General features: G+C 37.3%; 1 protein-coding gene across 2 annotated transcripts in view; it reads right to left on the reverse strand.

Moving 5' to 3' along the window:
• The window catches only part of ITSN1 (intersectin 1), a 142,637-nt gene that overhangs the window by 96,377 nt on the left and 27,744 nt on the right, over positions 1 to 18,516 (reverse strand). For both annotated transcript variants that reach the window (XM_031051209.2, XM_031051210.2), the window contains exons 2-5: positions 14,901 to 14,960; positions 11,030 to 11,122; positions 8,053 to 8,116; positions 253 to 413 (exon numbers count right to left, since the gene is read on the reverse strand). In XM_031051209.2, coding sequence (XP_030907069.2) covers positions 253 to 413; positions 8,053 to 8,116; positions 11,030 to 11,122; positions 14,901 to 14,928 — 346 coding nt within the window. In that variant the 5' untranslated portion in view covers positions 14,929 to 14,960. The remainder of the gene's footprint in view (positions 1 to 252; positions 414 to 8,052; positions 8,117 to 11,029; positions 11,123 to 14,900; positions 14,961 to 18,516) is intronic.

Consider the following 18,516-nt stretch of genomic DNA (forward strand, 5'->3'; position numbering starts at 1 on the left):
AGGGAGCAGTGTAAGGAGACCTGAAGCAATCAGGACCTCGGCTTATGCTATTCAGTATGGTTGGGTGATAAAAACTCATTGAGATGGGTTTTCTTGAGCACCCACAGGCATGCAGCAGCATTCACCTTTGAATTCACATACTTTTAGAAGTACTTTTTCGTAAAAGTTTATTTTAGAAACTGCAAAACAACAATCAAATTCAACTTAGGTTGCTACAATACAAACTGACAAGGAGGAAAACAAAGACCTTACCAAATCCTGGGGCACTAGGCAGAGCAACAGGTGGCTGCTTCATGACAGGAGGCAGTGCAGATGGGAGTTGGTAACCTTGTAGTTTTAATTTGATAAGTTTCATAGCTATTGAAAACTCCAACTGATCCATCCTCCCATCATTGTTCATGTCAGCTAGAGCCCTACAAAATACATGATTTTCACACTTAGATTCTTAAATTATGAACTTCAGGAACTGACCTAACACCATGCACACATAGGCATGTATGTTTAAGACTAATTAATTTCCCTTAAAAATATTTATGCCAGGCTAAAAGTGATCATAAAACAGGACACTGTTTAAACTGAGAGCTTCTTGGCATGATTAATGAATATTAAATGATTAATTCACTTTTCAATTCTTAGAAGAATTACAGTGGAGCATGTAAAGAAGAAGGATTAATGTAGTTCTACAAAAACCTTGCAAAAATCAAACAAACGAAAGTACATGGTACTGCAAACAGCACCACAGAGAATCAAATGATTTAGATTGTAAATCTGCACTTTAGCTGCACTTAAAATAAAACATTCTTTAATTCTGTGCACTTTGCTAAACACTTGCTACATCTGCAAGTGTACAAATGTTTTCAGTTAAACAATAGTACTCAAGATAAAACATTGAGCCTAGACCTTGAATAGGCTTTAATGCAAAGTAGTCTGACTTAAAACAGTCTTCTTTTTGTTTCTTCATTTGATGGTTAAGAAAATCATGCGCAGCAGGGAATAGGGCTAGGCAGTTGGCAGGAGAGAAGCAGGAAGAAGAATGTTAGTTGCTGCAATTGCAAACCAAAAAAACAGAGTAAATGCACATTAGTAATGTGATTAGTTATAAACTTAGTTTTAAACAGTATGCTTATTTCTTTGCATTCATTTGGAGAATTAAGTGCACACTGCATTATTGGAATAATACATATTTGAGAGTTTATGAGTACGTTTAGATGGCAGGGACACGACAACATAAAGGACCCTCACAGTCTAGTTAAACTAGAGCTTTATGTCTGATCAAATCCCTGTCAAGGAAAGCTTCCATGCAAGTATGTGAAAAGTTATCAAAAAAAGTATTGCAATAAATTGACAGTTCTTTATAATTGAAACCCAAATAAGTAGACAGCCAGGTAAATGCAATAGCAAAGCATTCACAAAAATTAAATCCCTCCCACCTCAGCCAAAAAAAAGCCAGGAAAAGTCAATAAAGTGGCAGATCCCAGCAGCAGTTGCCACAGGACAACCATACATCTTAAGAGTTTCCCCTGGTTTAGATCACCAGTATCATTTCCCCAAAAATGGAGACACTCCCACCCTCCCCAATACTTTTAAGACTGTATTTTCAGCCGTGCCAACTGTCTTAATCCATTAATTTTGATGTCACAAGACTAAATACTACTGACAACCTGGCAACAGTATCTAAAGAAAGACAAAATCTGGTGAAGGAAACTGTAGACTCTGAGGCTTACAGTTAGAAAGAAAAGTACACACTGTACCACTTCCGGAAAAATAATGAATTACCACATATATTTCAGTGAAGAACAAGTTTTGGATGTCGGAACTTCTAGGTGTTACCCCTGAAGCTTCCTATCACAGAGAAGTTTAATTTACACAAAAAATCTGTCTGCTCTTTCATAACTTTAAACCTTCTTATTCCACTATCACCCAGCCTTTGGAAGCCTAAATTTAGTCTAAACTGGGACTATCCTGGGACCCACACAGCACAATGCAATTCAGATTCAAGTTTCAGTCATGATCATTTAGTATGCAGTTCATCTGACAATAAACAAAAATGACCCTACTGTAGCAGCCAGACTTGATATATGGTAGTCCAAACAGCAGAAGGAAGGCCAGCATGGCAAACCTGGACCAAGAGAAGCATCAGTTTGGAACGCGCATCTCCTCTTCTTTGCAGGACACCACTGCTCTAAAGTCTCAGCTTATGTTTACTCTTCCATGAAGAGCAAGCAACACACTAGTGCTTCCTGATGTACTGGCAGGCTAAGTTAAAGTGGAAGACACAACGGTTTTGTCTTCACACAACTTGCAGAAAGAAGTGAGAGAACCGTACTGAAAGCAGAAAAGCCTTCCTCTTATGAGTGTTAGCAACAAGGATAGACTGCAATAGCTGTTAATGATTAATGTATGTTATAAAATTAGTATAGTTACTTCTAGGAAATAGCTAAGAACACAAAGTAGGTTTCTCACATTTTGTTACTGAGTTTATCCATGTTTGGTTAATTCTGAAGTACAGTGGCTTTCTCTGGACATAAAAATACTAAGAATTTATTAGCTTTCATCTTATTCTTCTGTCCAGTGGGGTGTACAGACCACAAGTCACTATATATAAACCTGCAAAAAGATAGCATGTATGCAGTATGTAGTGCTTTTCCTCCTATACAATAAAATAGGTATAAAACTCAAAAATACATTTATTATCTCTCTATTTTCTTCTCTACAACTGATTTGTTTGTATCAACTCAAAATTCCTGTAAAAAGTTCAAATTAATTTTTAAGGATTTCATAGCTTAACTGTGACAATTAAGACTATCCACTCTGCTTACATTTCAACTGCAGGATGGAAGTGTCCCACAACATGCTGTAGAATTTTTGCTGCCCAAAATCACTTCTTAGGCTTACAAAGAATAGTATTACTCAGTACATTTTCATTTTCTTCTTCATATACCTTTTACTTTTTACAACCAAAACAGTTCATGTAACATCTATTAGTCACCACCTATTAACAGCAATGTTAGAAGTCTAACTTAGGAAAAAAGCATGCTGCAGGTCTTACAAACCCAAAACATTCAAGAAGCAAAAGGTATTTGGAATGTTAGAATGTCAGAAACTGAATGGCTAAATATATATATATTGAAGCACTGTCATTTGTGGGGTTTGCACTAGAAACTGAACTGACATACACTGAATGAATACTGAGGGTGAGAAAGCCTCATTAGAAAATTAAGACACTGAAGAACACTGGAACCTAGGAGCAGATAATTCAATTCATTTAACTGATGCTTACAAACAGCACACCTTTTTGGAGGCAATCAAAGAAAATTAGAAAATATTCAACAGGTCAAATGTGTGGTATTTTTAATGAAAGTTCAGTTCAATATCTGCTTATTCTGTCAAATACCCAGCGGAAATGAGGAGTGAAAAACGGGCTTGTATGGCTAGCAAGTTGAAAATGTGCATACGAACAAAGCTAGAGAAATTGATTCTGATAAACCTCTTCTAGCAGATTTTGGACTGCACGCGAAGAAATCAGTGGTCTTCCCAAAGATAGCTTATTCCTCAACATACAGAGAAGTTAGTAAGCTCCATAGTGACCACCTGGCATCAACAGCTCAAATAAATAGTCACAAAGTTCCCTACATCTTCGCTTTCAAGCAAAGTAATTACACAGGTTGTATTTATAATAGTCTTATTTGTTCAAGCTAACAGGCTTCTACACCTGCAAATATTCCAACTTAAAAATTTAAGTCTTTCCATTAGTAAAACACAGGCAGAGTCCCTCAATAATGGCCATGAAAATATAGTAAGAGTAAATAGCATAATGTAGGCAACCTTGATTCTCCAGGCACTGTTTACAGTGTACTGCTAGAATACAGTAAGTCTTTGCATTCTACATAAGAAAATATTAATTGTCCAGTAATAAGAAACTCTGATGTGCACCAGTCTCTCTGCTTTAATTGAAATCCTATTCACATAATCATCAGTAGCTTTTAATTTTATGTCTGACCACCTGTTCAACTCATTTACTCTACATCAGTGGCTTTGTTATTTAAATTAACAGCACAAATTTCTGAGAAAAATTATGTACACACTATAGAATTTATACACATTCTTACAGGATGCTAACAAAAATCAGCTTGTCTTACAAAATCTTTAGTGCAAGAATAAGACAATTTTTATTTTCTAATTACTGAGCCTAGTATCATGCTGTCAGATTGCAGTGCTATTTTTGAATAAACATCACCTTAAATGCAGTGATTGGCTGACAGTACACACTACCTGCTCTGCTTCTAATGAAATTTGGAAGAATGTAATGTCCTTAAATTTGGTTCGTTTAAGGTCTGTCCGGAACCAGTGCAGAACAGTAAGTGGATTAAAACTTGACTAAATATTTATCATATTTCATACAACAGGCTGGTGATTATAACAGGTTTTTCTAATGAGAATAGCTGCTGTGGGCTTCATCACAATGCTAGGTTACATGTGCTGACAAAACTGTTTCTCTGCACATGTTTTCCTCTTCCTTTACCTCCTCTTTTCTGCAGAATGCATTCTGCATTTACGAGGCACAGAACTGAGCATACACAGGGGTTTTTTTTTTCATCAAATAAGATTATGACCAGCCTATAAAATGTCTACCTCCACAAAAATAGCACAGAGTGTTAAAACAAGGAAATCTCCTTGCAGTTCAAAAAAATCTGGATTTATTTAGCTTTACTTTCCCATATTAGATTATACGATCACATGTTGCATTATAAAATGCAGACGTAATTAGTGAGGAAAAATTACATCTATAGCATCAGTCATTTAATCAATACATGTGTAGTAAGACTTACAACTCATAACCTCATACAACCTTACACCTCATATGAGAGTACAACCTTTTACTCCCACGCTTGGACACAAATTTAAGAAGTTTTGAGAAGCATATGTCAGAAATCAGTAAGTCAACCAATGGCTTTAGTCTGTCCTGAAAAAATAAGTTAACTCTAAATGCACAAAAAACAGATGGCATCGATTGTTTTAGTTCTCATTTAATTCCAGAGAAACAGGCAACATAGAAGTTGCTTTTTGAGGCCACCATTCATAACAGCTTTAGAAGAAAGCCAGATTATTGCCTACTTAAAAACAGTTATCTTCCAAGCCGCTGCAGTCTCAATTCAAAGACTACTTAGAGCCTTCTTAATAGATTACCAGCTTGGCAGACTCCAAAGCTTGTAAAAGGTAGAACAGTAAGTATGCTGTCATGACAGACCTTAATAATTCCAGTAATTTGCTCCACTGAGGTCCTGGAGACTTTTTTCTTAAATGAATGATGAGTAGAAGGGACACAGGAATTCTCAATGCTAAAAATTATGGAGGTGCTATTTTTAAGCAGCATGATTTCTGGGGAAGCTTTGATTAACAGCAGAAAGAAATTATAAGACATACTCCTTAACATATCATCTTATAAACAATAACTGCATAATATTCTCAAGGCAGCTATTGAGGCAGAAGACATTTAACTGGTACTTCATCTACCTAGCTAGCATTTCCTGAAGTTCCAGTGGAAATAATTTTTTCATGATACAAAAAAGGTAATTCAATTTTAATTAAAATTAGACAGTCAGAATCCTTATATTGACAATGAAATACTCTCACTCATGATATAATACATTTGGAAACTCAGAGAGATAGAGGGTTTGCTTTTACTGCAGAGAGCTTTGAAAACAGTATGGCAAAACACTCATTGGGCCAATCGCCCCTGCAGCTCCTTTCCCAGTTGCATTTCTGTACAAGAACTTTTATAGCCAACAAAACAGATGAAACTTTGTATTAACATAAGCTTGTCTACATACAGCTGTAGGTAATCCTTCATGAAACAAATGCTAGGCTCTTAGGTGGCAGGCAGATTAATACTAGCAACTGCGTTCTCAATAACTCAGGAAGAATCCGAAAACATTTCTAAAACACAACAAAGACACACCTACATATTTCTAGGATCAGCAAATTAATTTGAAGAGTTTCACAAGTTGCTCTAACTCAGATAAACAAGTTTCCTTCCTTCGTTGTACCTCCTATTCTCTCCCACTAGTAACTATATTCTATCTTAAAAAGAAAAAAAAATGCATCTAGTCAAGAAATAAAAAATACAGACATAAAAGAAGTCTTATGCAGCTCATCTGTCTCGGAGATTTTGGCATCTTTACTCCAGAACTCCCCCCCCCCCCCCCCCGTTAAAATACTCATGGATCTATGTCCATGTTAATAGAGATATAGATAGGCAACATCAGAGTATTGCCATTAACCCACAAAGCAAGTGTGCCCCTTTGAGATCTTACCCCTGGCAGCTAAGACAACAATGATTCACATTTTTCTATGCAGTCTTGAGCATATTGTGATGTCCTCTGCAGCCTGCAAAGGACTTCTTGCCACTAAACAGTCTGACTCCTACTGTTTCTGTGGGACAGCAGTAATCTGTGGTAGGTTACAAACAAACATTCACTGACAGATCAAAAGAGTTAGATCATTTAAGTTGTGGGAATAAAAGGAAGGAGGTTCCTTTTTTTATTTTCTATTTTTTTATTTTTTTATATTTAAGGGGTCTTACTACCACTATGCAACTGTTCTCCTACTTGGTTATCTAATTCCAACTGGGAATATATACAAGCGATCTAGATTTTTACTCAAATATTTACTTTTCTTACTTCAAAGATAACTGAAAAAGGGAGACAGCGTGAAAGGCACATCTACGTGCTTTTCTATGATTTATAAAGGCAGCATGAATAAGTTTTGGTTCAGCTTTATTTAAAAAAATGTGCAAGTTCAGGTCTTGTCTCTATGACAACTACGGAACTAGCGGAATGATTCCCTCCCTCTCTCAAGAGGCTGAAAAACTGAATAATTCAGAGAGGAAGAGATTTTTAATCAGACAATTTACAATCGTTCAGTTTTGTTAACACCTATTTAAAGCTAATGCCTATAGAACATTTTTTGAAGAAAGGATGCCTTGTTTAAGACAAAACTTTTTTCCTTGTTTAATTCAAAGGCAAGAGAAGTTCCAAAGGGACATTTGAACTTTCACTGCATCTAAGGCAAATAAAATAACCAGACCAGGTTTGATATTTGTATAATTTTAAAAGAAAAGAAGCTATTTATTTAAAAGCCATGTAAATCCAGCAATATAAACCGTATGTTTCCAAAGCAATCGTTTTCCTTGCAAAAAAAGAATTATTTTCTCTCTCCAGTCGGAGCAACATTCTGCCTTCAGAAATCTTTACTATATTAAAATGTTTTTATAACTGCAACACACTACTCTTTCAAACAGTTAAAAACAGAGGAAAAGTTAACAAATTTGGCAAATGCTATCCATCCCTCTGCTGCCTTTTTCAAATCTAGAATTTGACCAGCATTATTTCACTCTGTCTAGCACCAAAGTCTTAGTAATAATATAATTGATATAAATTGTGAATAATCCATGCAAGTTAGCATGCTGAAGTCTGGCAGGGTCATATAATTTGGAGCAGAAAGAATTACAATCCTGAACAAAGAAACTGGCAGATTATAGAAATGTACGTGATGTGTAATATATAGCAATGGAGATTCTGATCTGTCTAAACTCACCAAAGAATAGTAAAAATTTCAAGCTTTCAAGCGGTACCTCCAACTACAATTGAAATAGTCTATGCCAGTCTTTATTTTTGTAACAAATTCTGCAAGGTTTGTACAAGGTCTCCCAGTAGAAGATTTTTAATACTAATTACTGTGCTTAGCGATTGTATTAGTATGGTTTTAATAAAGTTGAAAGCATTTAGTAATTTGAAAAGAGAGTTGCAAATTGCCAACTTCAAAAATGCCATTTGCAGAAAGATACCTGCTTCTAATAAGTGAACTAGTAACTAAAAAACACAGCTGAAACATACTACAAAACATTACGTTGTAGACCTTCGGAATGCACACTGAACTAAATTGGTGATTTTAAACCCCAGGCTGCAAAATACAGTTACTGTCCTGGTCTGTACCAGTAAACTTCATTCTATGACATAACTGTAACTGTCCCATCCCCTCCCATATACTCACCATATCTGTGCTAATACCGGTTGAGGTAACCCAGATTGAAAAAAAAAGTTTCTAGCTTGATCACCTATAAAATAAATAGGACATCATTTTAGAATATGCTAAAAATACCTGCAAGAAGAAAGAGGAAATAATGAGTCAAAAATATCTAAACCAGAAGCAACAGTAAAACCATAAATACTTAATGCTAGACATACATAACAGAGTGTAAGACTAAAACTTCTTTTGTCACTTGCAAACCTACCAGATTATTTCCAGCAAGTATGTCCTGTTAAAGTCTGAAACAGAAACACATGAAGTCAACTGTGCATAAACATTTAGGGAAATGAGAAGCTCATGGTTCACAGTCCCCAACCTGCACTTATGGTTCTGTTTGCAGGAATCATATGCCTTGTGAGAATCAGGGAATTTTTTATTCCAGGAAAGTATGTATCAATATAAACTCCATCTTAGATTTCTTTGGAAGTATAATGCCAGTCAGCTAGCGCAAACTAAATAAAGCGGTCTTTACCCTGATAAGCCACTATTAAAGAAAGCAATGGTGTATTTCCAAGTCATTTTCCAACTATCAATTAAAGGTGAGGATAGCAAAACAATTACAAAAGGATTAGGCATTTGGAAATAATGTGGTCTGTAAAGGAAATTTATAATCAAAACAGAAATAGCACTAAATATCCAAGGAGGTCAATAAAGCCAGTATTATTTTGTACCATATCTGTCATGTAGCATTAGCAGAAACAATCCAACTGTATACTTGGAGGCATGTTTGGCTCCGATGAGATGCTGCTAAGAATCTAATTCCAATTTCACACTGGAAATCTTCTGGATGGATCAGACAGTAAGAAAGGAAAAACACTTCTATACCTTTCACTTCAATTGAGCAACAGATTTTAGATAGCTCTAAAGAAAATTAAATGCAAAAAAAAAAAAACCCTAACAAAAAGTAGGCATCCTATTGCTTTTAAAACCAAAACAAATTAGTGGTGTTCCATGAAAATTTAGTAGTATCAGTATGTCATGGGTTGAGCAGTAGCAGTCATTTTTCTCCTTCTTGTAGCTGGTGCAGTGCTGTGTTTTGACTTCTGGGCTGGGAACAGTTGCTTGATAGCGAGCATGTTTTGAGGTGTTTTTGTTCAAGGCCTTTTCTGAGCACGTGCTCTGCTGGGGAGGGGGAGGAAGGGAGACCGGGAGGAAGGAGAGACAGGACACCTGACCCAGGCTAGCCAATGAGGTATTCCATACCATCGCACGTGATGCCCAGGATGCAACTGGGAGACAGAGCTGGAGGGGTGGAGCTCTGGAGGAAAATGGAGGAGGGCGCACGCAGTGCTCGGCCGGGCAGGGTGGAGTGAGTTATGGGTCGGTGGCTGGTGAGGTGTTGTATTCTTTTCGCTTGTTGTTTGCTGTATCATTATTATTTGTAGTAGTAATGGCAGTAGTGATTTGTGTTGTGCCTTAGCAATTAAACCGTTCTTATCTCAACCCGTGGGGGCTACATTCTTTATATTCTCCTTCCTAACTCTCCGGGAGTTGGGGGACTTGGTTTAAACCACGACAAGTATAATTCCGTTACTTGCAGCTTTGCTTCCCACAACTTCAATTGATTTTGTAATTTAGAATTTTTAAAGAGGTCATTCATGCTGATTTCACTTGTTTAAACAATCAGTTTCTGAAATAGGTTTCAGTTAAATTGATACACCCTTATTTATAGAGTTCTTAACCTATTAGTGTGTTAGCATGGTGGGTTGACCCCAGGCAGAAACTAAGTACCCAGTCACTCCCTCACTTCCTTCCCCCCAGCAGGATGGGTAACAGAATAGGGAGAGCAGAAGTTAGAAAATTCAGAAAACTAGTTGGCGTCAATAAAGACAGTTTCATAAGTGAAAGAGTAAAAATCAAACCAAGACATTAGGGACTGTAGTGATAGGACAAGGGGTAACGGGTTGAAACTTAAACAGCAGGGGTTTAGACTGGATATAAGGAAGAAATCCTTTACTGTTAGGGTGGTGAGGTACTGGAATTGGTTGCCCAGGGAGGTTGTGAATGCTCCATCCCTGGCAGTGTTCAAGACCAGGCTGGATGAAGCCTCGGGTGATACGGTTTAGTGTGAGGTGTCCCTGCCCATGGCAGGGGGGTTGGAACTAGATGATCTTAAGGTCCTTTCCAACCCTAACTTTCTATGATTCTATGATGCAAAGGTATTTCACTCACCACCTTCCCCAAGCTCAGCCTCTGAGCAATGGCTACCTTGGAGACAACAGCCCCCCCTTCTCAGTTTTTGCTGAGTATGGTGGTATGGCATAACCCTTCAGTCAGTTGAGATCAACTGTCCCTGCTCTTTCTCCTTCCCAGTTCCTTGACCAACCCCAGCGTACTCCCTGAGTGCAGAGTAAGAAACTGTGAAAGCCCAGGGGCTTTGCAAGCACTCTTCAGCTATAGCCAAAACATCCAAAATACAGCACCATACAGGCTGCTGTGAGGGAAGTTAACTCCATCTTTGGCAGACTCAGCACAGTGAGCTAATTCACTGAGCACATCAAAAGCACTATAAATATCACCAGGCATCAGGGTGATTCCACATGCTAAATTCCAACTATACAGTTCATAAGTATCAGCTGGCTTTACACAATAAAACTGCTTTATAGATCAGTTATAGAGTTATAAATAATTATAAATCATTTTAATCCTACTTACAGAAAAATCAAGTGGTGTAAACCAGGTATATAGCTGGTAAGTGTCAGAAAAACACCAGAAAATACCAGAAAAGATGGGGTTGATGTGGCAAAGCACTGGAAAAATTGGATATAAATTTTTCATTTAGGCAACATTTTCATTTATGCAATTTTTCATTTTAAAAGTAAGATCTGCCCAATTTTATAAGTTTGTATGCCCAAATGTCTCCCAGGCAACTCTCTCCATATTTAGGCTCATTAGTTAAGACTTTATTAAATGAAATTAGAAGTGAAAACTATTTCATTACCAGTGATAAATCCAGATGTTGGTTTCAGACTGTGGAACTGCTGATCATGTTTTGCTCTCTCCTCCACAGTAATAGCCCAGATATCCAGGTTGCCTAGCTCAAAAGAAATGGAGAAATAAAATTAAGAAACATTATCTAAAAACTACACTATTTGTATTTCTGAGTGTAATTATATCATACTGGACCTCTGAAAACAACATACACACAGAAGCCATTCATCCAAAGTCTATAGTTGAAAGCTCTAGGAATCCTTAAATAGCCAGTTAGGACATATGAACTTATCAGAACTATGTGTTACCAAATGAAGACGACTAGTGAGCACTGACTCATTTACCTGGCTCATTCAAAAATTAAAGTTACAACCATGCTACTTAAAGTGCAACCAAACTTACAAATGGGCTATTAAAAGACAACATCAGCACACCAGAGGATATAATGCAGATAGTTCCTAACACTAGATATTTAGGGGGTGGGAGATCATCTGCCTCTCAGAGCATACACAGCTGAAATGCAAGTTCTTTTAACTGAAGAGATACCTCAAATAATCAGCTGTGTACTACATGGTTTTGTACTATAGTAAGAAAAGAATTCTCCTTATCTAGGAAAAGTGTGATTCAACCATCTAGTAAACATTTCCCGTGGGCAACAACAGCACAAGAAAGTGTGCTACTCATTCTAAGAAATCCGAGTAAAAATATGTTACACAGACCAGATTCTTTACATCACACTCATAAACTGGAGGTGAATATTTAGTTTACATTAAGATGTACTACCCTTCCCCAGTGCAATGCTTCCACAATGCTTTCTCTGTTTTTGCAGCAGTTTCTCTCTTCTCTCTCCTCTTGCAGACTTTTCAGTTCTATCCTCCAGATTATTTGTACTCAGAGCAAACATATTTCAATTTCCACCGGAGACCTCCAGGCCTCCAATGAACTCTCTAACATTGTGTTTCAGGTTTCTCTCAACAATTTCTAACAAGTACAAATCCTGGCTTTAACATCTCTACAAGTACATTGCACCAGTGTATCTTCCTGTAACTCCAACACCATATGAATGTAGTGATATGAAAGCATTCAGTTAATTGAATCACTGTTTTATTGAAGTAATAGTAAAAGATAAAATGTAGACTTGCAGAAAAATACAGAGGAGACCCAGCATTCACTCTGTCTCAGCACTAAATTCTCAGAGATTAAATTTCAGGTAATAAGGTCCACAAACATTTACAGCAAGTATTTCAAACTACTTCAAGAATATAGTAAGATAATATAATAAGTAATATTACTGCAGAATATAATAAGTAATATTATTGCAGAACTAGATGCAGCAGTTATGAAGAACATTAGAATTCCCTGTCTCCTGAATTACTGCTATTTAAAATCTACTTTCATGTGGCAAAACGTACTTTGGAGAGAAAAGGAAGTCGACAAGGGGAAGAAAAAATATTCCTTTAAATAGTAGATTTCATTAACAAAAGAAAAACTACATTCTTGGTAAAAAATTATCATCTCAGTTTCAGTTAACCTATGAATTTCTAGAAGCAGACAGGCTAATAATATCTAATTCAATGAAAGGATGTACAAAGATTAGTCCAAAACTTCACGAGTGTTAGTGATTAAGCTCACAGAAGCACTGTAAACAGATTTCATGGCTGTGCTCCCTGTGGGGATGGATCGGAATTCTTTGGATATGAACATCCTAAAGCACAATAGTTCAGGTAAGCAATTTTCTCCCCCATCTTCTCATGAACTCTTGACAGGAGGAAAGGAATAGTGCTGATCAAGACTTTATGACCAATATGCAGACTAAGCCAACTAGCAGACAAACAGCTCTCCCTGCATTGGAAATGACTGCTCTTGCCCAAGATCCTAAGGCTGGATGTGGCAGCTTGCACAAAGAGGGAGAATTTCTTGAATATAAAGCAGAAAGACAAAAACCCAAACAAAGAAAACAACATGAAATTTGCAATAATTTACTGGCTCACTCTCTCTCAATTTGAGGTATGTATGACTCCAATGCCAAAAAACACCCCAAAAACCCAACCAACTCTCTACTGCCAAACAATAAAATACCCCAAACCCAGCTATTCCCATCCTTCTGCAAAGAAGGCAGTAAAACACAAAACTAAAAACTCTTATGGCATGAGGTAACTAAAAATGTATTCTATTAACTATTTTATTAACAAATTTTGTTGATTTGTTTGCTGGAGTTCCTATAACTGGAAAACATGCACAATTCTCAATATTTACTTTTCCAGATAGAAATTCAGTTGGTATTGAAACAGTAAATCTCCTTTCGGATATCTACTGTGGGAAACAAGTATCAAAGGAGCCAATGTTAAACTAAGCAAGCCTAGTAGCTTCTTTTCAGTCAAAAAAATATGGCTGGCATCTCTGGCATTGCCTTATTTCCATCTTTTGTTATTTGAGGAAACAATAAGAGCTATGGGAGGACATGTGGCAAGATCTTACTCAACACTAGGCCATCGTTCATGGTTTCAGATCCTGGATGCCAATACAGAGGTTGTTTGGCTTTTCAATACATTTGGGTACAAAGAAGGCAGTCACCAAACCACAAAATTGACTCATAAGCAAGCTATTGTCCATGCAACAGCAAGCCTCTAACCATCTTTTCTTTTACATGGCTTAGCAATCCCCTCATCTACAAAAGCAAAGCAGTGGACTCTCATATGAAATAAGCACTTTCTTCTGGACAAATCAACAGAAGGTCAGGCATAGCACATTTCTCCCAACAATTACAAAAATCCGACCACGCTTTTTATCTTATTAGTCATCCTTAAAAGTAGCCATGTTCTGGAATATAAATGAGTCACCCAATTTAAAAATTGGATGCTGTGCTCTTTCCATACACAAACTGACTTGAAAGATTCTTTGAAAAGAAAGGAAGTGAATTAAAACCAAAAAACATCATTACTGGTATTCACAAGGAGAGGGACACCAGATATTGCAAATTTGGAGTGAGGGCTCTTCCAAGATGGAGACTGCATGAATCTTCTCCTCTCCATCTTGTTTGGTGACTACAGGTAACAAAAAATGTTGCATTCTCTAAAGGATTATAAATTTCCCCATAAAACCCAGATTTTTTTTTACACCATTTGTTTCCTCTGACAACATTCTTAGACTTTTGCTGTCATTCTTCTAAGAGGAAGTATGATGCTACTTGGTAGACTTGGTTCAAGTATGAATATCATAAAAAACTCCCCCCACACTTCACTACAAATTAAAGCTACTCCAGAAACTACATTAGCCCCATGCTTATTTCAGCTTCCTCTTTGTAGAGCAGCCTGATGCACTATACCTAGGCCCTTCCTGGATTTTTCAGAACACTGGTTTGAGATGCTCTACTTTCCCCTGCTCTAAATGAAGAGCTAAAAAAACCACAGCACCTTTGCTGTAATCTAAACATGGGTTTAGGGACAATAAGGAAAAGAAATTTGAAGTGATCGTATCCACAGACATCCACAGTACTTTTTAGTAACTAAAAAGTTCAGGAAACCTCAAAGGAAAAAGCATGTCCACTTCTTAGCCATAACTAGTACAGAATGAGGCTATGCCCTACTGCCAGTGGCTGAGTGACCTGGACCTATCTGCCCTACAGTTACAAACTGTAGGACTGTAATGGATCAACATACAAAAAGGGATACAGCACAGCTTTTCTCTTTGACTCTCCTGAGATGTCTCTACAAAATTGTGTTTTCTCTAACTGGTCTGCATAAACATCGCAAATCAGATAAACTAGCATCTCAGAAGGACACCCCACAAACAGGAACATAGAGAACATATTCAGAAAGCAGCAGACTTATGCAGAGCTTTTGTATATCAGAATAGTTCAGAATACACTATAAACAACTTACCCCCAAAAGGTGTTGGAAACTGAGCCATGGTTCTGTAAGTTTTATCTTGTTAAGAGATGCCTGAAGAAGAAAAAAACAAAACAGGTAATCAATTACAGTATCCTCTATTTTCAATATATTTTCTGTAAAATAAATTAATTAATACAGCAAAAATAAAGGCAATGAAGAAGTAGAAGCATTTAAATGCTATCAGCAAGAACTGTTACAAGAGAACTGTTTATTTTTTTGTACCACGCTATGCATCCATGAGTGAGTTTTCATACTAGCAAACAGCTACATTTCAGTTCTGTTCCAAGAATGCCCTCAACAATCTTCTCTTACAAATTATCAGTGGTATAGTAAAGAAGAGAGTTAAGTCAGCCACAACAGACAAGATCTCAGCGACACTGCTCAAGGCTACGTTACTTTACGGCATGTTAGAGCTCTGCTTGTACTTAAGAGCAAAATTGGCTCTATTTCCAACTGTTGAAAACATACAACATTGTCAGCGATCTGGTTTTTATTCCTGACAGAAAAATTCACGAAATGCACCATCTTGCTTGGATTTCCTTTGTTTTAAATAAAGTACATTAAAAACTGAAACTAGATTTCAAGACTGCTTTACTCCAAACTAGCCCACAAATTTAATAAGTACGTCCCAATGAACAAAGTGCTAAAGGTGACATGGCAAGCAAAAATGCATTGGTTGGTGGGAGATATTCTTAACACTGCTTGCTTTTCAAATGAAAGCAATCTACACAGTCTAGAAATTTAATCTTTAAAGAAAAAAGGAAAAACATTTTTCTTACTCCACACAAAGACTGACATGAACTGCCTGAGCCAAGAGGACAATAGCTAGCAATGGAGCCACAAAACAATACAAAAGCAGCTTCTTGTCCTACTAGATTCCACTCGTGTTTTCCAGGCAACAGGAAAAAAAGCAAAAGGAAACAGAATAATTTAGACCGCTTGAGCAGCAGCAGAAATTTATCAATATCACTAAGAAAAGGCACTAACGTGCATGAACAATTTCCTTTTGTCTGAATTTCTTGTTCACTCCCCTCCCCAACCCTCTTTCACACTTCCCACATACTCTTTTGGCTTCCAACTTAGGAACCTACTATATATACACTCCACAGATGTCACTGCAGAAAAACCCACAGCACTTTTATAAGTCAGTCTCCCCATCAGTTGTAATTGAGGAAACTATGAGAAAAAAGATTATTTTTTTTTCTCATAACTTGGCAGAGCAGCCAAGTGTGGTACATGACTCAGAAACCTTCTCCCAAATGCCAGGTAACACAGCCGATGCTAATTCCATGCTCAGCAAGCATTATCTCAAAAGTTTAAAACCACATGCAAACTGATACAGTGTTTTCAGAATAAGCTATTTCAGTATTATGGCTCTTCCAAAAGCACTTCTCCAGTCCTAAATCACCAGCACTTTAATCTCAGCTTATGTTTTCTTACTGTACTCTGTTAAAGGCAATGGCTCTATTACATTTCTATTTCTTAAACCTGCAAGCAAATCCTACAGAAGGAGAAAAAAAAAAAAAAGAAAATGGAAGAGAGTTTTCTGAACTTCCAAACGTGTACCATGGAATCTTACAGCACAGGCAGTTTTTACACTTGAGTGTTAAAAAGGTAATAGGAGAGAGACTGGCAAACCACAGATTCTCTTCCTACTTCAATTTCCCAGAGTTTTCAGAAGTACAGGAAAAGCATCCAGGGCAGCCACAGGACAAGACACTTGAAAAGGAGAACTAGAAGGCGGGTTGGGGAAGGGATGAGTGGTGCTTGTTTTGGGTTTGTTTGGGTTTTTTTTTTTCAAGCTCAGAAAACTTAAGTATTGTAAATACTAGGATAGAAGAGTGAACAAGAAGATTAAAAGTGTTCAGCCACTTAAGGGAAGATACGCCTCCACAGATTACTACTATTCCAAATAAATTGGTAGTTTATTCCTCCTTTAGCTTGAATACATCAGAAAGGGGTGAGGAAGTGGGAATTCTCAAGACTAGCCCTGTGCTGGATGCCAAAGAAAGCATAAAACCATTCCAAGGGCTTCTGGAGAGAAAGAAGGGAGGGGGTGGAGGGGTGGGAGGCAGGGAAGAAACAGAAAACAGATTAAATAGTGGTAGGTAAAATGGAGAAAAGGAGAAGAAGGCTATGTTTAAACTTCAGAGACTGAAGAAGAAAATTAAATAAATTGCAGACAGACACCCAGTAGAAAGCAAACAGAGAAAGTTCAGCATACTCCAGGAAGAGAGCAATTTAAGTTTGCTGTTTATTGCCAATATCACACCCAACTTCCACAACCAGAGGTTTCATTTTACATGCCAAGGTGACAGCATAAGCCTTAACTCTGCAGGAATCAAACTTCGCAACTGTGTACAGTTGATTCCAACAGCTCAAGGTTTGTTATATAGGAAAATGAAGGTTAAAAGACATCAAGAATTTCAAAGCATTCCAATATTGACTTCTTAGGTTTTCGCTTAAGTATCAAAGAGCTGGACAATCTGCCCTGTGAGGAAGCCTGAAGGAGTTAGGTCTTTTGTCCCTGGAGGAGGCTCAAGGGGTACCTCATTAGAGTGTTCCGGTACTTAAAGAGTGGTTACAAACAGGACAGAGGCTCTCAAGACAGAGGGCAATGGGTGCAAGTTGTACTATGAAAGGTTGCTTCTCGATACAAGAAAAAAATTTTTTACTGTGAGATCAATCATTGGAACAACCTCCTCAAGGATGTGACAGAGTCCCTGTCACTGGAGGTTTTCAATATGTGGTTGGACAGGGTGCTAGATAATCTCATCTAGGCTCCTGCTCCCATGAAAGGTCAGACCAGATGGTCTTTCGAGGTCTATTCTTCCCCAGGCTGTTCTATGATTCTGGGTTTAGGCTTGAAGATCTCTGGGAATGGAGACCAGGTATTATTTATGCAAAAAAAGCATCTGGCATAGTAATTTTATTATAAATTACCATATACTTGCAAATTATGATAATGCAAATACAAGCACAGACATACCACTTCACAACATTATTCTGAAATAGTAACAAGCTGTTTTAGATCTGCTTTCCTTGTACCCTAATCTCTACTGGTTACAGTAACAGTAACTCCTCTGACTTTCTTGTTCCTCCTGACACCTCCAAAAAGAGAACACATGGCGGCACAAAGTAAAAACTATGCAGAAACCACCTGATCAGAAAGCTAACAAAAAAGAAAAAGCAATAATTTCTCACTAACTACTGACTCATATTTGTAGGAATTTTAGGTATCTCAGCAATTTTTTGAACTTTGACAAATTCCTTTCACATTGACAAATGAGTTCAGAAATTATTCAAACAGGAAGAAGGAGAGACAATAAGAGGAACCACAACTGCACTGTCAGTCAACCGTATGCACTTTCCTTAGGAAGCCAGCCCCAAACTCTTACCATAAGCAAAATTATGCTAGTAATGAACTGTTTAGTACAGTCCATCAAATAGTCTATTTTCCACAAGAATCAGAAGATGCAATGGATATTTTACACTATTTTAGAAAGAGCAATTAAGAACACTGACTTCACAAAAAAAGCTTATGCCATTACTGCACTGAGATTTGACAAACAGATCCAACATTAAACACTTCCTTCTAGCATACAGC

The sequence above is a fragment of the Melopsittacus undulatus genome, chromosome 2, assembly GCF_012275295.1.
Source record: "Melopsittacus undulatus isolate bMelUnd1 chromosome 2, bMelUnd1.mat.Z, whole genome shotgun sequence".
NCBI classification, from domain to species: Eukaryota; Metazoa; Chordata; class Aves; order Psittaciformes; family Psittaculidae; genus Melopsittacus; species Melopsittacus undulatus.